At 47.2% G+C, this 25215-nt stretch overlaps 2 protein-coding genes across 3 annotated transcripts in view; both read right to left on the reverse strand.

The window, feature by feature from the left end:
- LOC309336679 (uncharacterized protein) overlaps nt 1-16817 on the reverse strand; it is a 47541-nt gene extending 30724 nt beyond the window's left edge. Inside the window, exons 1-2 of the mRNA XM_081852836.1 lie at nt 16743-16817; nt 15833-15986 (exon numbers count right to left, since the gene is read on the reverse strand). Of these exons, the coding sequence (XP_081708962.1) occupies nt 15833-15965 (133 nt within the window). The 5' untranslated portion in view covers nt 15966-15986; nt 16743-16817. The remainder of the gene's footprint in view (nt 1-15832; nt 15987-16742) is intronic.
- Nucleotides 16818-19400: 2583 nt separating this feature from the next.
- On the reverse strand, nt 19401-23937 carry LOC309336906 (uncharacterized protein). Of its 2 annotated transcripts, none has more exons than XM_081853402.1 (4): nt 23764-23937; nt 23100-23263; nt 22690-22839; nt 19401-21847 (listed from the first exon to the last, which is right to left on the reverse strand). In XM_081853402.1, the coding sequence occupies exons 2-4, from the start codon at nt 23197-23199 to the stop codon at nt 20613-20615; spliced, it is 1485 nt and encodes a 494-aa protein (XP_081709528.1). In that variant the 5' UTR covers nt 23200-23263; nt 23764-23937; the 3' UTR covers nt 19401-20612. The 2 variants fall into 2 exon arrangements, with proteins under 2 accessions (XP_081709528.1, XP_081709529.1); XM_081853403.1 differs by having other exon boundaries at nt 19402-21838.
- Nucleotides 23938-25215: the final 1278 nt, after the last annotated feature.

Here is a 25215-nt window from a genome sequence, read left to right on the forward strand (position 1 = left end):
CCCCCGATCCAAGACCCCCCCCTTTTGGCCTAATCCTGCCCTCTCTACCCAGCATCGACCCCTTTCTCTCCAAAGCATTAATTCCTCCTTCCTCCTCTTCCCAGAGCCACCCTGCCCCCTTTCCTTTTTTGGGGGGTTCCTACCCCCCCCTACAACTCCCTCCCCCCCCCGCCTCGCCTTCTTGCCTTGCTCTCCTCCTGGGGCGCCCCTCCACCCCTCGAGGTCCTTTGCTCTTTCGGGGCTCAAATGTGGGGTGCAGCCCCATGCATGCTCCTCTCCTGGAGGGCTTCTCTCCTGCAAAGGAGCTGCTCTGGAACAGGAGCCCCCTCCCCCCCCCCCCAAAAAAATATCCCTCTTTCTTCCTACCTTGCAAAAGGCACAGTCTTCCGCGCTGCAGACTCTCCTCCCTCGCAGCTGTTCAAATGTGACAAACGGAGGAGGAAGTGACGCTTTTCCTCTCCCCCAGGAAGTCCTCTGTCAAAATATAATCGCTGCCTTTAACCCTTGAAGAGCCAGTATTTCCCCTCCCCCCCCCACAGATTCTGCTCACAGCTAGAATAGTTTATTGTGTGGCCGGAGACACCCCCCCCCCAACACACCCACACGTAATGCACAAGCACCCCACTCACACACGCACACACCTCCCCCCCCCCGACCCTGGAGTCGTCCCTTTAGAGGGCCATCTCCTAAAAGCCTTCCGTAAATAAGGATGCGCGCTATAATTTCCCCAGTAGACCGGGCACACCGTTCTCGCCCTATCTTTATTACAGGAACCCCGTTTCGCCTATCTTTATCATGGGTTGATCGGGCGCCCGAACTCTGCGTCAGCCGGCTGCCGTCTCAACCAATCAGCATTAGCGAACAGCGCCCCTGGCGGCGACTACGCAGGTACTACAGCCCGCATCTACTACTTCCTCACTTTGACAACTCGCTGATACAATGTTTCCGAATTCAATTGACCGTGACTGATTTAATCAAAATGTTGCAACCTTGTTTCTGGAACTTGGGAGTACTTTGAACTTCAAAGTCCTTTTCCTTCAGAAATTCACCAAAAATCAGCCGTACATCGGATTTTCATCGGACCACCTGTTGTAAATAAAAATATGCTCTTTTCCCTTATGGGGTATCCAAGAGCCCATATAGAGTCCTTACATAGGTTCCCTATTGGTAGGAGAAAATAACAGAGGCCAACCAGAGAATATTGAGAAGCAAAGCACCTAGTAAGCCTGATCTTTATTGATCTGTTGCAGCAGGGTGCTCCCCTCACACGCAGGAGAGGAGGAGGACCCCCAAAATTGCTGTGCAAGGGCTTATAAAGACTTTTGAAATTGCCATCCTGTAGATCAAGACCACCCCCAGAAACATTATGCATACATCACAGAAGGGGTGTAACCTAAGACCACCCCTCAGATACATCCCACCTACATCACAGAAATTTAAATGTTGTTTTTCTCTTCTCCTTGTTTATCTCCTGTCTGGCAGGTTACTTGACTGGATTTCCTGGGGAGCCTGGCCATTCTTTTGTAGTGGTAAAATACTTATTTCCTGGGTCAGGTCACAGGCTCACACCATTATTCAAACACAGATTAAGACAGGATTTGTGAAGGAAGAGACAATGGGGAGGCTTTTCCATTTTGACCATGCAGAAAAACATTTGCTCAGTTTAGGAATCAAAATGGTTCCAGGTTGGCTTTCCTGTGCTGATCTATGTACGTGTGGTGGTGAATGTTGCCATATATCTAAGACCATAAAATTCCTATCACACACCTTTATTCTGCTTCAGATTACAAGGACTATCAAAGGGGGGTGACCTGGCACCGACCAGCCATAATCCCCCAACCGAGCAAGCACGTACTCAGCGCCTCCTCCCAACAGACCTGTCTACCCTGATACTTGATGGGCTCAGACAGCAAACAGCCAAGGACACAATGGACTGCATAGGATAGTGTATTCTGCTTCTGCCAAGACAAAGGGACTGTGACCGGATTTCCCCAGGGGGCAGGAAGCTGCGCCTTTTCCTTTGTCTTCCAAAATGACTCACAGGAAGGGGGGAGAGGGACACTGACCAGGTGTTGAGATACTCGGATTACCTGCCCGGTCCCTCCCCTGACTCCTCCTCTTTTTAATATAAGCATGATGTAAATATGATGTAATTCTGAGGGTGTAGCTAAGGGGATTAAAGGTAAAGGTACCCCTGCCCGTGCGGGCCAGTCTTGACAGACTCTGGGGTTGGTGCGCCCATCTCGCTCAAGAGGCCAGGGGCCAGCGCTGTCCGGAGACACTTCCGGGTCACGTGGCCAGCGTGACAAAGCTGCATCTGGCGAGCCAGCGCAGCACACGGAAACGCCGTTTACCTTCCCGCTGGTAAGCGGTCCCTATTTATCTACTTGCACCCGGAGGTGCTTTCGAACTGCTAGGTTGGCAGGTGCTGGGACCGAGCAGCGGGAGCGCACCCCGCCGCGGGGATTCGAACTGCCGACCTTTCGATCGGCAAGCCCTAGGCGCTGAGGCTTTTACCCACAGCGCCACCCGCGTCCCTAGCTAAGGGGATTAGCAACTAATAAAAGTTAGGGTCCCCCTTTGTTCAGGGCTTCCATCTTGCTTCACCTCGTGGGCGGTGGGAGTCCTGTCGCGACAGTCTTTCCTTAAATAAAGACCGAGCCTACTGGCTGCTGTTTTGCTCTGAATTGCTCTGGTTGGTGTGTTTGTTTTGTCCAAGGGAGCCCTCGGATTTTCCCGGTAACAATTGTCACAACTCTCAGCACCCTTAACCAGCAAAACAAGCTCCCAGAAATCTTAGGGGGGGGGGTTCATGGGGCTTTGGATATGTGGAGTGAATGAGGCCTAGCAGATTTGTGCTGTGTGTGTGTGTGTGTGTGTGTGTGTGTGTGTGTGTGTGTCTAGCATCACTTGGCCTCCATACACACGTTGGAAATAGGCACACATTGATTAAAATGGTGCATCATAAAGTGGTACTTCGGGTTAAGTACTCAATTCGTTCTGGAGGTCCGTTCTTAACCTGAAACTGTTCTTAACCTGAAGCACCACTTTAGCTAATGGGGCCTCCCGCTGCCCCCCCGCCGCTGGAGCACAGTTTCTGTTCTCATCGTGAAGCAAAGTTCTTAACCTGAAGCACTATTTCTCGGTTAGCGGAGTCTGTAACCTGAAGCGTATGTAACTTGAAGCGTATGTAACCCAAGGTACCACTGTAAAATCACAGGTGCAGTCAGCTCTCTATCCTAGTACAGCAATACCTCGGGATAAATACGCTTCAGCTTAAATATTTTCAGGTTGCGCTCCGTGGCGACCAGGAAGTAACGGAGCGCGTTACTTCCACGTTTCGCCGCTCACGTATGCGCAGGTGCTCAAAATGATGTCACACGCATGCGCGGAAGCGGCGAAAAGATAAAAACTCAGTTATATAAAATACATTTTGGGGTTTCGAATCAATAGTCAGATAGTGGATCCTATTCTAATTGCCCCTGCCGCCATGGTGCAAGACCAGAACCGAAAACTCAAGGTCAAAGAATAATACAAATGTAGTGTTGGAAGGGACCACAAGAATCATCTAGTCCTGGGGTAAAGGTAAAGGTAAAGGGACCCCTGACCGTTAAGTCCAGTCGCGGATGACTCTGGGGCTGAGGCGCTCATCTCGCTTTACTGGCCAAGGGAGTCAGCATACAGCTTCCGGGTCATGTGGCCAGCATGACTAAGCCGCTTCTGGCGAACCAGAGCAGTACCTATTTATCTACTTGCACTTTGATGTGTTTTCGAACTGCTAGGTTGGCAGGAGCAGGGACCAAGCAACGGGAGCTCACCCCGTCGCGGGGATTCAAACCGCCAACCTTCTGATAAGAAAGCCCTAGGTTCTGTGGATTAGACCACAGCACCACCCGCGTCCCAGTCCAGGGGTAGTCAACCTTTTTATACTTAACGCCCACTAATGCATCTTTCTTGATGGTAAAATTTCCTTACCGCCAACCAGGATTTGATGGGAGGATTCAGAACCCCCTACTGCCCAGTTAGAATCCTGAAATGCCTACTAGTAGGCAGTAGGGACCAGGTCGACAATCCCTGATCTAGACCAACCCCCTGCAATGCAGGAAAAACAACCCGACCTCTGCTGAAAAACCTAAAAAAAAGGAAGGAGAGTTCACCACCTTCCAAGGTAGCTCATCTCACTTGCAGTCAGAAATTTCTTCCTAAAGCTTAGGATTAGATGTATTTTTACTCCTTGCAGAAAATACAGATGCAGGAAGAGTCGGAAAGCCAGGAAGTAATTGTAATCTCTGTATTTACGTGGATTTAAATGAAAGAAGTGAAAGAAGCTCTCTTACATAACTGGGGGGAAATTACATAACTGGAAAAAAATATTACAAAAAGACAATACCAATAAAGAGTACAAATTGAGAAGGGGGGAAGGAAAAGAAAACTTAAACTATCTATTGTTATTAGTAAGATAAAGAATATGACATAAATTTGAGATTGCAATTTCATGTTACAGTAAAAAAAAAATCTCGTTATCATTAAACCCAACCTCCCATTTATTCCTTAGTTCTTTCTACATAACTTTACTGCCATAGCAAAATACTATTTTTTATATTATTTGAACACAGTTTTTTGTTGTTTAGTCGTGTCCGACTCTTCGTGACCCCATGGACCAGAGCACGCCAGGCACTCCTGTCTTCCACTGCCTCCCGCAGTTTGGTCAAACTCGTGATCTTCGTTTTTTTGATGTTCAACTTCAGACCATATTTTGCGCTCTTCCTCTTTCACCCTCAATAAAAGGTTCTTTAATTCCTCCTCACTTTCTGCCATCAAGGTTGTATCATCTGCATATCTGAGGTTGTTGATATTTCTTCCGGCAATCTTAATTCCGGTTTGGGATTCATCCAGCCCAGCCTTTCACATGATGAATTCTGCATATAAGTTAAATAACCAGGGAGACAATATACAGCCTTGTTGTACTCCTTTCCCAATTTTGAACCAATCAGTTGTTTCATATCCAGTTCTAACTGTAGCTTCTTGTCCCACATAAGAGATTTCTCAGGAGACAGATGAGGTGATCAGGCACTCCCATTTCTTTAAGAACTTGCCATAGTTTGCCGTGGTCGACACAGTCAAAGGCGTTTGCATAGTCAATGAAGCAGAAGTAGATGTCTTTCTGGAACTCTCTAGCTTTCTCCATAATCCATGTTTGCAATTTGGTCTCTGGTTCCTCTCCCTCTTCTAAATCCAGCTTGCACTTCTGGGAGCTCTAGGTCCACATACTGCTTAAGCCTGCCTTGTAGAATTTTAAGCATAACTTTGATAGTGTGTGAAATGAGTGCAATTGTGCAGTAGTTGGAACATTATTTGGCACTGCCCTTCTTTAGGATTTGGATGTAGACTGATCTTCTCCAATCCTCTGGTCACTGCTGAGTGTTCCAAACTTGTTGACATATTGAGTATAGCACCTTAACAGCATCATCTTTTAAAATTTTAAATAGTTCAGCTGGAATGTCATCACTTCCACTGCCCTTGTTATTAGCAGTGCTTTCTAAGGCCCATATGACTTCACTCTCAAGGATGTCTGGCTCAAGGTCAGCAACCACACTACCTGGGGTGTACGAGACATCCATTTCTTTCTGGTATAGTTCCTCTGTGTATTCTTGCCACCTCTTCTTGATGTCTTCTTCTGTTAGGGCCTTACTACTTTTGTCCTTTATTATTACACAGTTTAGTATATTTATATAAGCAATTAATAAAGACTGCTGCGATCACTCAAAAGTAGCTACAGATTTTAACATGGTACAGTTTTGTTTAAGATATATTCTAAAGGCCTCCCATTTTGATACAAATTGAGCTCTCGGTTTATTTTTTCCTGATAAGCTATCTAATTCAGCATTTTCAGTCAATTTTTGAATCCACTCCTGTCTGGAAGGAATTATGTTGCTTTTCCACCTTGATGGCTATAAGGACTCTCGCTGCCACTGTTGCATACAAAAAAATACCTTTAAATTTTTTTGGAATATCTGAGTCAGTGATCCCCAACAGATGTGCCCCTGGCTTTCTATTACAGTGGTACCTCGTGTTACACACACCTCAGGTTACAGATGCTTCAGGTTACAGACTCCACTAACTCAGAAATAGTACCTTGGTTAAGAACTTTCAGGATGAGAACAGAAATCGCGCGGTAGCAGCAGGAGGCCACATTAGCTAAAGTGGTACCTCAGGTTAAGAAGAGTTTCAGGTTAAGAACGGACGTCCAGAACAAATTAAGTTCTTAACCCGAGGTCCCACTGTAAAGGAAAGTCTTAACATTTTTTCTAATTCTGAATGGATTTTCTCCCAAAATTTCTTTATTTTGCTACATTGCCACCATATATGATACAGTGAGCCTGTTTGATCTCCACAACAGTAACTTTTGGCTCCTTTGTACATTTTGGCTAATTTCCATGGAGTCAAATACCACTGGTGCTGCATTTTTAAAACGTTTTCCCTTATGGCATAGCACGTGGTAAATCTCCAACTATTCTTCCACAGATTTTTCCCATTGGGACATTGTTATAACATACCCAAAGTCTTGAGACCACTTTATCCCGGCTGATGTAGCTCAAATCTCGAGGTTTCCTTGGCAAACCCTTTTTATCTACATTAATTTTTTTGAATATTGGATAATATTGGAACCAATCTGTAATAATATCTCTTAATTCCTCAAAACTTTTAAGTTTCAGTTGGTTATCTTCTTTTAAAATTATTTTATAAGTAGGCCAATTTCACAACGTATTTTTTTTCTTCACCACTGTGGCCTCTGCTTGGAGAGGCCCACCACGGGATTTTAGGCTCCAACCGATCTTTGTATTTCTCCCAAACTTTAAGAAGTGATCTCCTTATAATATGATTTGAGAAATCTCTGTGTATTTTTGCCTTTCCATAAATTCAATAAGGGTGCCAATCCCAACGGTTATTATGTCCCTCCAAATCCAACAAACCTATATCTTGCAAATTAGCGGTGCTCCACTTAAAGTGCTTTCCTCATTACAAGAATCGAAATATTTTCCCCATCTTGATTCGCTTATGCAAAATGAGTTGTGAAATCTAACCAAATCTTTTCCCACATTCCAAGTATATATATGGTTTATCCCATGTGAGTTCTTTTATGAGAAGTAAGCGTAGATCCATGTGCAAATCTCTTTCCACACTCCAAACATTTATATGGTTTCTCCCCTGTGTGAGTTCTTTTATGAGAAGTAAGGCCATGTCCATGTGCAAATCTCTTTCCACACTCAAAACAGGTATATGGTTTCACCCCTGTGTGAATTCTTTGATGAGATCTAAGGCTTGAGCTTTGAGTGAAGCTCTTTCCACACTCAAAACATGCATACGGTTTTTCACCTCTGTGAGTTCTTTGATGTTGATGAAGGCTTGGGCTTTGAGTGAAGCTCATTCCACACTCAAAGCACTTATATGGCTTCTCTCCTGTATGGATTCTTCGATGGCGAACAAGGTATGTGCAGTTACTAAAGCTCTTTCCACATGTCACACATTTATATGGTTTTTCCCCTGTATGGATTCGCTCATGCAATTTAAGGTGTGAACTCTGGCTGAAGCTCTTCCCACACTCAAAGCATTTATACGGCTTCTCACCAGTGTGAGTTCTCTTATGTGAACTAAGGTGTGAACTCTGACTGAAGTTCTTTCCACATTCCAAGCATTTATATGGTTTGTCCCCTGTGTGGGTTCTCTTATGTGAAGTAAGGGTAGCACTGTGAGCAAAGCTCCTTCCGCACTCCGAACATTTATAAGATTTCTCCCCAGTGTGAATTCTTTGATGCGATGTAAGGCTTGAGCTGTGAGCAAAGCTCATTCCGCACTCCAAACATTTATAAGATTTCTCCCCAGTGTGAATTCTTTGATGCGATGTAAGGCTTGAGCTGTGAGCAAAGCTCATTCCGCACTCCAAACATTTATACGGCTTCTCTCCTGTGTGGATTCTTTGATGAACAAGAAGACCTTGGCTATGATGGAAGCTCTTTCCACAGTCAAAACAGGTATACGGTTTCTCCCCTGTATGAATTTTATGATGAGATAAAAAGCCTGAGCTGCAAGTGAAGCTTTTTCCACACTCAAAACAGGTATGTGGATTGTCCCCTGTGTGAATTTTTTGATGTGTTTTAAGGTTTCTCCTGCGACTGAAGCTCTTTCCACACTCAGAGCACCTATGTGGTTCCTCCCTGCTGTGGACTTCCTGATGTCTTTTAAGGTTTGAGCGGCACTTGAAACTCTTTCCACATTCTAGACATTTGTATGATTCTTGTCCCACGTGAATTCTTTCATGTGATTTTAGGCCAGAGCTGTCACTGAAATTCTTTCCACACACCAAGCATTTACACGGTTTCTCCTCTGTATGGATTCTGCAGTGTGAATTGAATCTAGATTTACTTTGGAATGTTTTGCCACGTAAAGGTCTCTCATTTGTTCTCTTCCCCTTCTGATGTTTTTTCTGGGCTGGGATTCGATGGCCGTTATCAGTCTGCGTAAGAAGACCTTTATTCCTCCCAATCTTGTCTTGGTTTTTCTCTTGTTGTCTTGTTTCTTGTTGATCTTGAAAGGTCTTTCCTTTGACTTCATTCTTGGATCTTTCTGATGAGACCCGAGAACAATGACTGTCGTGTTCATCACCTGCTAAGGGAAGATGACAATTAAAAATGTAATCCAAATCACAATCCTAGTGAGACTTTCTGTACCATCTGATGGTGATTTTATTATTTATACCCCATCCATATGTTTGGGTTTCCCCAGCCATGCTGGGCAGCTTACAGCATATATAAAACATGGTAAAACATTAAACATTAAAAACTGCCAAATACAGGGCTGCCTTTAGGTGTCTTCTAAAAGTTACGTAGTCAACCGAAGGGAGGGAACCACTACTGAGAAGAAAAAGCTGGTGGAAACATTCCTTCAGGTCTACAGGGCTGCCACCACTTAGGGCTTTAAAGGTCAGCACCAACACTTTGAATTGTGCTCGGAAATGTACTGGGAGCAACAGAGGCAGCACTTCCGGTTGGGCTCACCCTGGCGGAGGCTGAAAATAACATCGCAGCTCTTTTGCATGAGATGGGGGTAATCATCCTCCCCAGAACAACACCAGCCCCCAATCTGGAAAGGAATGAGGGGGCTGGGTACTTCCGGGATAGCGCGAACGGGGTAATGGCGGATTCCCTCTGAGCTCCGGAGGGAATCGGCTCCGCCAAGGACGGGTCTTGCCGTGCCGGCGACACGGGGACCCTTAGAAACCACAGGCGCTGAAGCCTGCGGACATGGAGACTCGGTGGGCACCTTAAGCGCCCTCCCCGACCCGCGAAGAGCCTTTTTAAAGGCTACGGAGTGGACTGGAGAGCGGCGTGGCGCTGAGAGTCGATCGCTGCCTTGGCGGAGTGAAGCCGCGAGCCATGACCGGAGAGCGCTATCTTTCTTCCTGAAATTCGGACTGAAACAAATAACCCGTGAGTAGAAGGAAATTTTGGCACTAAAATTTCTATACCTAAAATTGAGTACGACCGGGGGTGTGTTAAAAGGAAGTCCGCACTCCCCCCCCCCAGAAAGATTCAAAGCAAGGAGAGGAGCACTAAGGCGGAAAAGACTTTGGTGTTTAAATAGACACTCTCATGAATTGGATTATAAGTTTTTGTGCTGGAGTGGAAAAGAGTAGAATTTCGGAAGCTTTTCTTTTTTGGTAATCCCCCCCCCCCCTTGGACCCGGGAGCGCCCTGCGTGTGAGCCCGAGGAAAAAGAACAAAGAGTTTGACAGCTGTCAAAGGAGCTGTCAAACGAGTGGAAAAGATTTGGAACTGTGTTGCTAGTCCCCTTTTGGGTTAAAAGAGCTACATTTATAACTGAACTTTTAGAAACAAAGTGATTGGGAACAACAAAGTAGCAGGGAACAACAGTAACGGATTGTTGGAATAAGATCATGATGGAAATCCCCCTGGAGGGAACTAAAGATATTGCAATGGCTGCAGAAGAGAAACTGTGGGCAGAGATTCAAAGGATGTTTTTTCTCGTGGGAACTTTACAAGAGCAAAGTACTACAATGAGTAAACAACTGGAGACTTTCGGTTTGGAACTGGGCATCTCTGCCAATGATACAAAGCTGATGGAAAAAAACTCTGCAGCTGCAGAGGATGAGATAACTTTGGAACTGGGGGAAAAGAAAGAGGAAGAAGGAGAGGATTTTCAGGTGGAAAAAATCAACCAAAAGCCGGCAACCTTTGGAAACAAAGGAAACAAAGGAAATGACAAGTGGATCGCAAATCTGCAAAAGGAGAGAGAGAGAAAGGAAGAAGTCCCTGAAATAACAGGAATACTGGACTATATAAGAGCAAACAAGCATGATTGGGACTTCTTCATCTGGTTGGAGTATGAGAGATTGAGTGGTCCTGAGCAGAAACTGACACTGACTGATTTGGAAGGAGAAAAACATGAGGGGCCGGTGACAGAACCTCTTCAAAAAGAGAGAGCCAACAAAATGGACTACCAACAAAACTGGTGGAGAGAGACTAACTGGGGCTTAAGAGCCTCTGATGTGAGAAACCCGGGCTAAAACAGCCAACTTATTGGGACATTGGTTTGGGAAGGGACAGAACCGGGGCAGGGAGGGAGGGGAGAGTAGAATAGTTGAAATCTGAGATTTAGAATTGCTATATTATGATTCTTGGTGTAATATGGGAAGGGAGAAATTTATGGGAGAAAACTTAGGCCGCCCTTAGAGAAATGACTAATTGTGTAAAGTTGGATAAGTTAAACTGGGTTAAGTGTATGAGATAAACTTTAAGAAAAGATAAGAAATATTTAAGGGACGAGAGAAATAACTTGCTGAGATAATCAACGAAATTGGAATGTGGGAGGGAGGGTGCGGGGAAGTCAATGAAAGAAGGTAATGAAAGTAAGGTGATGAAGTTATGCATGTTTTGTTTTGTCTTTATATGTTTGTTTGTTTGTTAAAAAATTTAAAAACCCAATAAAAATTTATATATATATTAAAAAAAAAGGAATGAGGGGGCTGGGGGCGCGGCAACTCTTTGGCAACTCTCCAAAGTCACTGCCATGAGCAAACAAATTACTGTTTTTGAATATGAGAAATTGGATTTAATTAACGGGCATACTTGGAGTGCGGAGGGATAAGTTACTCTGCTAATTGATTCAGTAACTGAGGAACTAAAAAGATTTGAATTGAAGAGGGATTATCATCACGACGGTGTGGGAGTCATAAAGCCAAGGCAGAGGCTTGTAAAAACTGCAGGGTGCCCCCTGACATTCCTCTGGGCAATGATTACCTTATATGGAGAGGGGAGTGTCAAGCCTTGACTGGCTGAGGTAACATGTGATTGGCCAATGGCCATGCGGCTGGACAGAACAAAGGACAATAAAAAGTGACCGGAAAGGAGAAGAAGTCTGAACGAGCTGCTCTCTCATATTATGGAAATATGCTGGCTTTCTGCTTCTTTATTTTATGCTAAACCACTTGTGATGGCTGGCTCCAACACGACGGAGCTGGTACGTTGGACCAAAAATGGAGTGAGCCTTCTTTGTTTCTCTTGATAGATTCTGCATTTGCTATTTTACCTGGCAAAATTCTCCCCACCCCCTGGAAAGGAATGACTCTGCCGGTGGACTATGTAAGCAAGAGAGATTGGAGTGCACTATATTTGAAACTTATTTTGACTTCATCATTAAATGTGTGGAGAAGATTTATGAAAAAGATGATATTATTTTTAATGGACTTTCACAAATGGATTGGGGAGTCAGGGCTTTCTGGCCAAAGTGTGGGCTTCTCTATTTGGATGTATGCCCGGAATAGTTGGCAGAGAGCCAGAATTCCTCCATTTTAAGCCATGTCATTGTGCATATTTTGAATGAAGAAATGAAAGTAAAGACATGGAGAAGAAATCATCCACACAGGAAAATATTTCTAGATACAGGTAGGTAGGCGTGTTGGTTTGCCGTAGTCAAAATAAAACCAAACAAATTCTTCTGGTAGCACCTTAAAGGTAAATGTAAAGGGACCCCTGACCATTAGGTCCAGTCGTGACCGACTCTAGGGTTGCGGCGCTCATCTCGCTTTATTGGCCGAGGGAGCCGGCGTACAGCTTCCGGGTCATGTGGCCAGCATGACTAAGCCGCTTCTGGCGAACCAGAGCAGCGCACGGAAACGCCGTTTACCTTCCCGCCAGAGTGGTACCTATTCATCTACTTGCACTTTGACGTGCTTTTGAACTGCTAGGTTGGCAGGAGCAGGGACCGAGCAACGGGAGCTCACCCGTCACGGGGATTCGAACCGCCAACCTTCTGATTGGCAAGTCCTAGGCTCTTTTAGACGCCACCCGTGTCCCTAAGCAGCACCTTAGAGACCAACTAAGTTTGTTATTGGTATGAGCTATCGTGTATCTGAAGAAGTGTGCATGCACACAAAATCTCATAACAATAACAAACTTAGTTGGTCTATAAGGTGCTACTACAAGAATTTGTTTTGTTTTGACAGGAACAAATTGTTTGATTTAACTTGTTTGCTGGATGAACTCAGAGGCTGTGAAAAACGAATGAAGGAATAACACCGGACTGATTTATGGGAAACACCTGGCCTAACTTGGAAGCCGAACAAATTTGAGATGATAGCCACCCTCCAAACTCAGAGTACGAGAGGCAAAATAAAAAAAGACATAATTTGACACAACATTCGGACTCCTTGATTATATAATAATTTGGAATGTCTTTAATGTGATTTTTGTTGGATTGTTTACTTGGAAAACTTAATAAATATTATTTACAAACAAAAAGGAAACGTACTGGGAGCCAGTGAAAATCCTTTAGGACCAGTGTGATATGGTACTGGCAGCTGCTCCCAGTCACCAGTCTAGCTGCCCCATTCTGGATAAATTGGAGTTTCTGAGTCACCTTCAAAGGTAGCCCCACACAGAGTGCATTGGAGTAGTCCAAGCGGAAGATAACTAGAGCATGCACCACACACTCTGGGGAGACATTGTATGGGCAGGGAGGGTCTCAGCCTGCATCCCAGATGGAACTGGTTGACAGCTGCCCTGGACACAGAATTGACCTGCGCCTCCATGGACAACTCTGAATCCAAAATGTCTCCCAGGCTGTGCACCTGCTCCTTCAAGGGCACAGATACCCTGTTCAGGACCAGAGAGTCACCAGAACCACCTGCCCCCTGTCTCCCAATAGCAGTACTTCTGTCTTGTCAGCATTCAACCTCATTCAGTTAGCTGCCATTAGCTGACACGGTTTGAGGAAAATGGCTTTGTGGGCTAGAGAGGGACTGCTGCCATGACCCACAAGTTTCTCACTACTGACCTGGCAGCTTGGCTGCTGCAAACCGAAAAAACCTGTCTCCATACTGAGATGAAGCCCATTCAGTACCTCATCTGGCTATTGCTGCAGCTACCATTGAGTGTGGGAAGGTTCAGGACCCAACAGGTATTATATTCTGAAAAAGAATTTTCTTCACACCACCATTCATTGGCATAGACAAGGAGGGGGGGCCAGCCCCCAGATCAAGTAAAGCATTAGAAATACTTAGCTAACTGGCCAATCATGCCAGTGCTGCCCCCCATTAAAAAGGCCTGCCCCCGCCACCAAAAATCTTGCGCCCATGCCACCACTGAAAAACATTCCTTTGCTTTTCTACCTTTCATCTCTCACAGCCCAGAACTCTGGCCCTGCAGCCTCCCTCGTTTTGTCGCCAGGGGAGCTTCCTCACCCCCCAACATCTCCCCAGGTCCCCATCTCCATTCCCTGGAACTCACCAGATCTCACTGAGGGTCCTGGGAGGGAACATTCAAATGTGGTGGGAGAAAGCCTGACCAAGTCAACTGTCCATCTTCCCCCTTCCATCCTTGCTAGGTCTGCAGGAGAATAATAATAATAATAATAATAATAATAATAATAATAGTTTTTGTATCCTGCCCTCTCAGGCCGAGGCAGGGCCCAGAGTGGCTAACATCATAAAAACAACACAATATGCATAAAAACAGACATCAATTAATTAAAATACATCTTAAAATTAATTCAGACAAGTTAAAATCTAAGCAGTTGGCCATTATCAGGTTGGAATTGAGAGTGGTTAATACTTGCCAGGACCAACTGTTTCCACTGATCATACAAGGACCTGTGAGTGGGTTGGGGGCCTCCTTTGGGCTTGTTTTATACAAAGGAAAGTAAGTGAAACTGCATTGTGCCCAAAGGCCTGGCGGAACAGCTCCGTCTTGCAGGCCCCACAGGGCCCTGGTCTCTTGTGGGAGAGCGGTCCACCAGGCCGGGGCCACGGCTGAAAAGGCCCTGGCTCTAGACAAGGCCAGCCTAATTTCCCTGGGGCCTGGGATCTTCAAGGTGTTGTTATTAGCAGAAAGAGGGTGAAAGAGGATCAGCCTCTTTCATCCTTCCTGAGGAGCTCAGAAGCCTAAAGAAGCTGCAGGTTCCCTGTGTTGGAATTTTGGCCCGTTCAGAGGTATGTGCCTATCTGTTCAGGCACCGGCTGAATTCCTTAGACCTCCCTCCGGCGACTCCCGGTAGGATAAACTCACACGAGGTCCGTTCCGGCGATTTTCCTCAGGCTGTGAGGAAAACACACCAACTGCTTCTCCTCCTCCCTGCTCCCTGCATATCCCCAGGGAGGGGAATCAGACACAGACAGAAATGTAACTACATGTTTTTATTCCTGTCTTTAGCAGTCATACAGTAAAGATGTCTGCTCTCTTCAACAAACAGTGAGAAACTCCTAACCCCACCCATGTACATCCTGTACAGGTCATATGACACACACTGAGCTCATATCCTGTGCTCAATAAGGAGAATGGACTGCCCCTTTGTTTCCATGGCAACAGTCACATACTTCCTGTTTGGCTTTCCAGCCACAAGCAGCAGACTGAGCTGCTAGAGCCTTTGCTTGCTGCTGCATTGCTGCTTTAGAATAACACCCTGTGAGGGAGGGAGGGAGGGAGAAGTAAAAGGAGCCTCAGAGAAGCTGCAGGGATTCCTCTGCCCTAGATATTCTCCAGCCCCTGCAGAGGCCCAAATGGGGCATATATATAAAATTTATATCCCCCAATCTAGTTGGCTTCTCACAGCCACCCTGTGCAGCTAACAGCATATAGGAAAACAGAACAAAACATCAAACATAAAAAACAGAATATCCTTTACAGGCAACAAATAAACCGACAACAATAACAATAGGAGTAATAAACGGTTTACAGTTATACCCAAATTAAAATAACCACTAACCCCAAATAAACATTTAACCAACACCAACTCAACAAAAACAAACCAGAGGAACCCAAACGAGAACTGTTTTAAACGTTATAAAACATTTTTTGCCATTTGCCCCCAGCCCAAGAGTTGTTCCAGCAATGTCCCGGTGGCCTCCCAGGAGCCTCTTTTGGCTGTTCAAGGGGAGTCTGGGCTCCGCCGCCTAGGCCAGGTGGAAATGGGCCTTGCAGCAGGGAGCAGGTCTTCCTTCCAGCCTTCAGGGCATGGTAGTGACCTGAAAGAAGATCGTAAGGAGGCTGTGGGAGTCTCCCCATGTGTGGAGCTCCCACTCATAGTTTCCATGGTAAACGTGGGGTGTCTTCCTCCTGAACCCCACCAGAGAAGAAAGGAGTCCTGCCTGAAAATGAATCTTCTTCACATCACCATTAAAAACATTTCTTTTTCTGTCTACATTTTATCTCTGCCAACCCAGAGCTCTTGCCCTGCAGCCTTCCTCGTTTTCTTGCCAGGGGAGGTTCCTCACCCCCAACATCTTCACAGGCCCCCATCTCCATTCCCTGGAACTCACCAGATCTCTCCGAGGGTCCTGGGAGAGAACAGTCTGGGGTTGTGGGGAAGGATGCAGGAGGCAGCCTGACCAGGTCAACCGTCCACCTTCCTCCTTCCATCCTCGCTAGGTTTGCAGGATCAGCTTCTTCCATCCTTCCTGAGGAGCTCAGAAGCTGCAGGTTCCTGGGAGGGAGACAGAAACATAGGCAGCCTCAGAGGCCCTGCAGGTATCTTCCCACCCATCGTATTTTCTTGGCGAATGATAAGCCTGCCTGGGTGTGGAGCTCCCACTTGCAGCCTCCATGATAAAAGAGGAGTGTCCCCCCTCCTGAACCCCACCATGTGAGGAAAGCGGAGTCATGCCTGAAAGAGGATCTTCTCCCCCCCAACATTCAAAACATTCCTTTCCTTTTTTTGGCTTCCTTTCCTCTCTGCCAGCCTGGAGCTGTGCCAGGGCTGACCCCCCCCCCACTTCCTCCCTCTGCCCCCAGCCCCACTTTAAGGGAAGGGGCTGTAGCTCAAGGGCGGAGCATCTCCTAAGCTGGCAGAAAGCCCCCGATCCAAGACCCCCCCCCTTTGGTCTAATCCTGCCCTCTCTACTCGACCCCTTTCTCTCCAAAACATCCATGCCTCCCTCCTCCTCTCCCCAGAGCCATCCTGCCCCCTTTCCTTTTTTTGGGGGGGGGGGTTCCTATCCCACCCTACAACTCACCCCCCCCCGCCTCTCCTTCTTGCCTTGCTCTCCTCCTGGGGCCCCCCCTGCAGCCCTCGAGGTCCTTTGCTCTCCCCGCAGCTCTTTCGGGGCTCAAATGTGGGGTGCAGCCCCATGCATGCTCCTCTCCCGGGGGGCTTCTCTCCTGCAAAGCAGCTGCTCTGGCACAGGAGCCCCCTCCCCCCCCCAAAAAAATATATCCCCCTCTATTTCCTACCTTGCAAAAGGCACAGTCTTCCGCGCTGCAAAATCCCCTCCCTCGCAACTTTTCAAATGTAACAAACGGAGGAGGAAGTGACGCTTCCCTACTTCCCCCAAGAAGTCCTCTCTAGCAATATAATCGCTGCCTTTAACCCGTGAACAGCCAGTGTTCCGCCCCCTGCTAAGAAAACTGTAATGCGCTGGGGTCATTGCAGATTCTGCTTCATGGGACCCCATAAAGTAGGGTTACTACCTTTGTTCTGGCAAAATACAGGGCAGTTGGGGGTGATTTCCCCCCCCTCCCCCAATCTGTTGCTGAAATTATTTCAAAGCAATCCATTACAATCTTTTGCAGCCTAATAGGATGCCCCCTCTGAAATTTCTCTATTTTTCTCTCATCCTTCCAACAATTTCCTCCATCACTTCTCCAACAATTTCATTTTCCAGAAGGTGGAAGGAGCAACAAGGGGATCATCTATCTTGGGCCTGATCCTCACCTATTTTTCTTTTTAAAAATTATAGTATAATGTACGGGTTAGCACTGAACTCTGGAGAAATTATTCAGAATGCATACAAAATATTCCTATATTTTCTATATCACTAATAATAATAATAATAATAATAATAATAATAATATTTTATTTACATGCCACCTATCTTGACTGTGTTCCTCCAGCCACTCTAGGTGGCTTCCAATCCACTCTTTTTGTGGGAGGACGACAAATTGAGCACTTGTTCAGCCCAGGGCTATTTTTCCAGAAAAAGAGGCACCAGAACTCTCCATGAACCCTCCCTCGTTCTCTTATAATGGCAATGGCACCTACCTGAGAGGAGCCGTGACTGAGTTCCCGCATGTTCTAGCTGGGGGGAAAAAGCCCTGGCTCAGCCATATGTGTTGGGCCACTGGGATCCCGAGACAGCCCCATGGTTGTCGAGAAGGCTATGAAGTCCCACACAGGCATCTGAAGAAGTGTGCATGCTCACGAAGGCTCATACCAATAACAAACTTAGTTGGTCTCTAAGGCGCTACTGGAAGGAATTGTTTTGTTTTGACTACGGCAGACCAACACGGCTACCTACCTGTAACTAGACCTATTTGAGGCAGCCTCAGTATGGATGCCATGCCAAACACCCTTGTGAGAGGGTTCTCCAAAACCACATCCCTCAGCTCAGTGAGGCAAGCTGAAGGGCTGCATGGTGCCCTCAACCCAATCTCTGCTCTCTCTCTGGTCAAAACACCACAAACAATCCCTCAGACCAAGAGGCAGTGCGGATTGTCCTGGAAAGGCAGATGGGATAGTTATATCCATATTGTGGCAGACAGCAAGGGAGAATCCAAATTGCTTCCTCGGCGAAGAAGATACTCTTATTCCCCCCCCCCCCCCGTTTGCACAGCCATCAAGGGGCTTCCTTAAAGCAGTGTTTCCCAACCGGTGTTCCGCGGCACACTAGTGTGCCGCGAGACGTTGCCTGGTGTGCCGTGGGAGGGAGGCGGGCAAGTCGGGCGGCGAGAGGCGGGGCGGCGGCGGCGAGCACACGCGGGGCAGCAAGCGAGCTCCCTCCCACATCCCATCGCCGCTCGCTTCAGTCGGCCGCCCGTGCTCCGCGCTGGTGTTGGCCAGCCTTGCGCACCCGGGGGATCTCCCCCCGAGAGCGCAAGGCTTGCGGGCGGAAGCCGGCAGCACAGAGCACGGGGCGCCCTTTGGAGGCCGCCCCGTGCTCCGCGCTGGTGTTGGCCAGCCTTGCGCACCTGGGGGATCTCCCCCCGAGAGCGCAAGGCTTGCGAGCGGCAGCTGGCAGCGCGGAGCACGGGGCGTCCTTCGGAGGACGCCCCGTGCTCCGCGCTTGTGTTGGCAAGCCTTGCGCACCCGGGGGGCGCGTGGGGCGCCCTGAAACAGAGGGTTCCCCATGCTGCGGACTGTAGCCTGCCGCCCGACGCGCGGGGCGCCCTGAAGCAGAGCGCCCCTCGCGCCAGGCAGACATGGGCCAGCCCCACAAGCTCGGGGGAGAGCGGGGAGGTGCAGCACCGCCATCCCACTGTTCCCCAACCTGGTTTTGGGGGGGGGGGGAAATAAAGGAAAAAAAAAATTCCTTTATTTCCCCCCCCCAAAAAAAGTAGGTGCGTCCTATGGGACGGAGCGTCCTATGGGACGAAAAATACGGTACTTACTATTTCATAATAAAGTAATTATAAAATACTTTCTATGTGTTTATTTGATGCCTATTAAAGAGAGTTACTTTATATATAGTCAATATAGGCACAGAGTTAATTTTTTAAACATTTTCTAATGGTGGTGTGCCTCGAGATTTTTTTCATGAAACAAGTGTGCCTTTGCCCAAAAAAGGTTGGGAAACACTGCCTTAAAGCACCAGCCATCTGACTGGTGTTGAAATAATTTGACTGAACGGAGAAGCATTAAATGTTCAAAATAAACAGCAGTGGTCCCAATCCACCCCTGCAAGGCTTTTCTTTCCAAGTGCTCTTTCTGCGTAGGCTGAGCTGCTTATCCTTTTGTGTGAACTCTAGAGGGAGCAGCTATTTTCCTTGAGACCCCCCCCCCCCCAGTCCTTCCTTCAAGTAACCTCCTCCCCCGTGTCCCCAAATACGCACAGGCACACAATGATTGCTTATTGTAGAAATTCCTTTATTTCTTTAGCTATTAGTGTCTACTGTATTTCAAAATCAAAATTTTAACACACACACACACTTTTAAGTAACTTTTCTTCACTTTGGTGATGAACACCAAATCCAGTTCTCAAAATGGAGCCATGCATTGCTTCAATTCTTCCCTGGCCTCAAAACTAGAGGCACACGATGGTATGACCAGAAGTGGGTTAAAATTTCCAAAATGAAAACACTTATTGAACTGGATTCTCCCCTTCCTGTGATAATCCATTAGATATATTTTAACGCATTGCCTAGACAGCTGCCAATTGAGTTAATCTAAATTAGCTGGCACTAATTGTGCCTGTAATGAACTCCAGGCATGCAGGCCTCCGACTGCTACCAAAGTTTATCCTCAAGGTTTGTATGCTTCAAAGAACCCTGGCTAAAATGGAAGGGGCGGTTCTAAGAGTTTATTTACAGATCCCTCTGCTGAGCAAAGAAACAACTAAAATTTTGAGAAGCCCTTAAACATCTTAACGTTTTAAAGATCAGACCGGTTAAATCTGCAAAACGGGGAACTCTATGGATTCCATGATCCCCTTAATAATACAGGAATAAATGCTACTCCTTTGTCATCCATCTGCAAGGAGAATGTGGGACACCGCTGGAACAAAGAAAGGGAATGCACAATCACTAAAAACATTTCTAAACTACCCGGCTATTACAAAACAAACCAATTAATCCTGGCCCTCTTTACTTAATGAACTAGTTCACTGGATACGACCAAGGATCTTTGTGAAGGAGCCATCTTGTCTCCAGGAGCACCAGCCAAAAGCCTGCTGGAATTGACATACAGCACGTGAATGTTTCGGCCTGTCCATGTTCTTTTTCCAGATTAGATACTTTCATACAGAGTTTGAAAATATTAGCCCTTCCTTTCGTCTATATTCAAAGCTGTTCCTTACAGTCAACATCCTCCAGTTCTTTTGTGACTTGCTCAGCTTCTGGAATTCCTCTTTTGAGAAAAGGACAGAAGGACGACTCACAGGATTTGAAATGTTGTCACAATGGCCTGCAGGGGCTTTTGAGATGCACTACAGACACCCAAGAAAGAAACAGGTCTTGACCTTTGCTGCTGGCTAGAACAGACTCACCCTCTTATATTTTCAGAGAAAAATATGAATACTTTTAACTTGGTGTGAGTTTGTTGTGGTTTCTTGCTTCTATGAATTCTTTGAATGGTTATAAACCAAATTTTCCACTATATTGCAAGCATCTTTATGGTTTCTTTCCCACGTGGGTTTTGTGATGAGAATGAAGGGCTGGGCTGCAAGTAAAGGTCTTTCCACATTCAAAACAAGAATACGGCTTTTCCCCTCTGTGAATTCGCAGATGTGTGCTAAGGCTTGAACTCTGGCCAAAGCTCTTTCCACATTCAAAACATGCATATGGTCTTTCTCCTCTGTGAATTTTTTTATGTATATGAAGACTTGTACCCTGGCTGAAGCTCCTTCCACACTCAAAGCACTCATATGGCTTCTCCCCTGTATGGATCCTGCGATGACAAATAAGTTCTGTGTTAGTACAGAAACCCTTTCCACATGTCACACACTTATACGGTTTTTCCCCTGTATGGTATCGCACATGCACTTTAAGGTGTGAACTCTGACTGAAGCTCTTTCCACACTCCGAGCATTTATACGGCTTCTCACCGGTATGAGTTCTCCGATGTGAACTGAGATGTGGACTCTGACGGAAACTCTTTCCACATTCCAAGCATTTATATGGTTTCTCCCCTGTGTGAGTTCTCTTGTGTAAAGTAAGGCTAATTAGATGAGCAAAGTTTCTTCCGCATTCCAAACAGCTATATGATTTTTCTCCGGTGTGGATTTTTCGATGTGATGTAAGGCTTGAACCATAAGCGAAGCTCATTCCACACTCCAGACATTTATACGGCTTCTCTCCTGTGTGGATTTTTTGATGAGTTAGAAGACCTTGGCTATGATGGAAGCTCTTTCCACAGTCAAAACAGGTATACGGTTTCTCCCCTGTGTGAATTTTTTTATGATATACAAGGCCTGAGCTGTTACTGAAGGCCTTTCCACACTCTAGACAGGCATATGATTTCTTCCCTGTGTGAATGTATTGATGTTTTTTAAGATTTAAGCGGCAATGGAAGCCCTTTCCACACTCCAAGCATATAAACGGTTTTTCTCCTGTGTGGATTCGCTCGTGTTCAGTAAGTTGTGAATGCCTACGGAAGCTCTTTGCACACTCCAAGCATTTGTGTGCTTTCTCTTCCGTGTGGATTCTGCAATGTGAGTTGAGGGCAGATTTGCTTCTGAACGCTTTCCCACACAATGGGCACTGATTTGTTTTCTCTCCCTGGCAGTCTTTCTCCTGGACTGGGATTTGATGACCGTCATCAGGCTGTGTAAGAATGCCTTTATCATGCCCGGTTACTTCTGATGAGACCCGGGAACAATGACTGTCCTGTCCACCACCTGCAGAAACTAAGAGAGGATCCAAATTAAGAGCGTAATCCCCATTACAATCCCAGCAAGACTTGGAAGCCCCTCGCGGCTGGTTGCTGCAAAATGCAAACTGAGAAGGAGTCTTTTCAGTCCATCATCTGCCAAAGGAGGACAAAGCAAAGCAAAGCTTTTTAATAATGGCAAACTCTCCGCGGTGGCATTTTTCTCTCTCTCCCTAATAAATGCATTATATTATCAACCCCAGAGTCGGTCACAACTAGACCTAATGGTCAGGGTTCCCTTCACTTTACTTTTTAATATTAATTCCAGAATGGCCATTAATTCTGAGATGATCGTGGGCATTTGATGTGCTTCGTCTAGTGGGGGGTGGGACTGATTCAACATCCCAGCTAAGTTCCTACAAAGAAAGCTTGCAGGAGAAATGCTGTGAGCTGTGGAAACGGACACAGATTCTTACCCCAATGGGTCAAACCAATCCTGGATGAATCATAAAATCGTAGAGTTGGAAGGGACCACGAGGGTCATCTACTCAAACCCCCTTCAATGCAGCAATCTTTTCTCCAAGGTGGGGCTACCAACTAGGCTGTGGGAGCCTCCCCATGTGTGGAGCTCCCACTCGCAGTTTCCATGGTAAAAGTGGGGTGTCTTCCTCCTGACCCCCACCAGAGAAAAAAGAAGGACCCATGCCTGAAAATGAATCTTCTAGACATCACCATTAAATCATTCCTTTCCTTTCTTCTTACCTTTTATCTCTGCTAGCCTGGAGCTTTGGCCCTGCAGCCTTCCTCGTTTTATTGCCAAAGGAGCTTCCTCACTCCCAACATCTCCCCAGGTCCCCATCTCCATTCCCTGCCACTCACCAGATCTCTCTGAGGGTCCTGGAGAGGAACGGTCAGAGGTTGTGGGAGACAGCCTGACCAGGTCAACTGTCCATCTTCCCCCTTCCATCCTTGCTAGGATTGCGGGATCAGCCTCTTTTATCCTTCCTGAGGAGCTCAGAAGGCATTTCCCTAGGATGGAAAAATAAGCAAAAGGAGCCTCAGAGGACCTGCAGGGATTCTCCTGCCCCTGAAGAAGCCCAAATGGGGCATCCCCTCTGCAACAGTCCCCAACAGAATCTTCTTTGCACCACCATTAAAAAACATTCCTCTCCTTTCTTTCCACCATTTGTTTCTGTTCTTAACCTGCAGCCTCCCTTGTTTTCTTGCCAGAGGAACATCCTCACTCCCAGCATCTCCCCAGGTCCTCCTCTCCATTCCCTGCAACTCACCAGATGTCTTTGAGGGTCCTGGGAGGGAACGCTTGGAGGTCGTTGGGAGGAATGCAGGAGGCAGCCTGACCAAGTCTACCGTCCATCTTCCCCCTTCCATCCTCACTAGGTTCGCAGGATCAGCTTCTTCTATCCTTCCTCAGGAGCTCAGGAGCTGCAAGTTCCTGGGAGAGAGACAGAAACATAGGCAGCCTCAGAGGCTCTGCTGTCATTTTTCCACCCAAGATATTTTCTTGGCGAATGATAAGCCTGCCTGGGTGTGGAGCTCCCACTTGCAGCGTCCATAATACAAGAGGAGCGACCCCCCTCCTGAACCCCACCATGCGAGGACAGTGGAGTCAAGCCTGAAAGAACATCTTCTTCCTACCACCTTTAAAAACACCCCTTTCCTTTTCCCTTTGCCAGCCTGGAGCTGTAACACGGCTGCCTCCCTTCCATTCCTCCTCCTCTCTTTCCCCTCACTGGCAGCGGGTTTCAGCCTGAGGACATTCCCCCAGCCCTCAGCCCGTAGAGCATCCTACTCTTAATCTCAGGATCTTGGGGTTTGAGCCCCCCGTTGGGCCAAACTTTCCTGCATTGCAGGGGGTTGAGCTAGATGACCCTCAAGGTCCCTTCCAACCAGGCAATTCCAAGATCCCCTTTTTGGAACTGCCCCTTTCCTAACCTTGGGGCGGGGGGAGCAGTATCTCCTGCGCGCAGCACAACCGCCTCCCTCGCAGCTTTTCAAACGTGGGTGGAGGAGACACGCGCTCTCTCTCTGCGCACGGGCGCTTCTGCCCCTCCCCGGAAGTCCCCTCTAACTGCGCCTGGGTGGGGACCTGGGGGGGTTTCCAAAATGCAAACGTGTCTTACTTGCTTGCTCTCTGGCTTTTGAAGAAAAGAAAAACGTCACAGAGATAATTATGGGAAGTGGAGAGAAGGAGCCTGGGCGCGCAGGGGAGGGAAAGGTGCAATGAAATGGGAGTGGGAGATGCGGGGCGGGAGAAGGAGGATTTGCATTTGGGGAGGGGCGATTGATGTCAAAAAGGGAAGAGCCGCCCCCCCAGTCTGAGCGTTGCTGAAGCTCTTTCCACACTCCAAACCTTTGAATGGCTTTTCACCAATATGCGTTCTGATGGAAACTCTTTCCACATTCCAAGCACCTTGCGTAAAATAAGGCTAATTCCATGGGCAAAGTTCCTTCCGCACTCCAAACATCTATATGATTTCTCTCCTGTGTGGGTTTTTTGATGTGATGTATGGCTTGAGCCACAGATGACTCCTTTACACAGACCCTTGGTCGGTTCTAGCGCGCTAGGATTCGTGGCGTTTGTTTAGAAATTTGTTTAGAAATGTTTTTAGTCATTGTGCATTGCCTTCCTTTGTTCCAACGGTTTCCCACATTCTCCTTGCAACTTGTAGATGGATGCGTTATAAAGGAGAGCACGGAATCCATGCAGTTCCCTGCTTTCAGTTATTTCTTTGCACAACAGAGGGATCCCTAAATAAACTCTTAGATTAGAATCTCCCCTTCTATTTTAGCCGGGTCCCCTCCCCCCTTCCTCTTTGCAGTCTTAGAGGGGATTTCCGAGGGAGGGGCAGGAACGTGAAAGAGCGCGCGTCCCCTTCTCCATCTGAAAAACTGGGAAGAATGCGATTGTGCTGGGCGCAGAAGATGCTGTTTCCGCCCGCTCAAGGTTAGGAAAATAGGGGGAGGAAAGGGACGGTTACAGAAAGGGGATCTTGGAATGGGGGGTGGGGGAGATGCATGGGACCATCCCCAAAAAATTCAGTTCAAAGAAAGTTGCAGTGGGCGCAAAGGATGGTCGTGCAGCGGCTCCCCAGGAAACGAGGAACAGGGCGAGAAGGCGAGGCTGGAAAAACGGGAGGGAAGGCGCGGGAGGATGCGCAGCCGACGGAAGGCGAAGCAGGATGGCTCTGGGAGGAAGGAGGAAGGCAGGTGCTGGTTGGGAAAGGGGGGGGGGCTGTGCTGGGTGGGGAGGGCAGGAGACCCACCCAGGATTTGATCCCTGCTAGCACGCATAAGAAAAGGACTGGTGGGGGAGCCTCTGCTCTGCGTGCAGAAAGTCTCTGGCTCACCTCCTGGGGTCTCCAGGTAGCATCATAGAATTGCCTG

Source organism: Podarcis erhardii (genome assembly GCF_964252035.2).
Source record: "Podarcis erhardii genome assembly, chromosome: 2".
In the NCBI taxonomy this organism is placed as follows: Eukaryota; Metazoa; Chordata; class Lepidosauria; order Squamata; family Lacertidae; genus Podarcis; species Podarcis erhardii.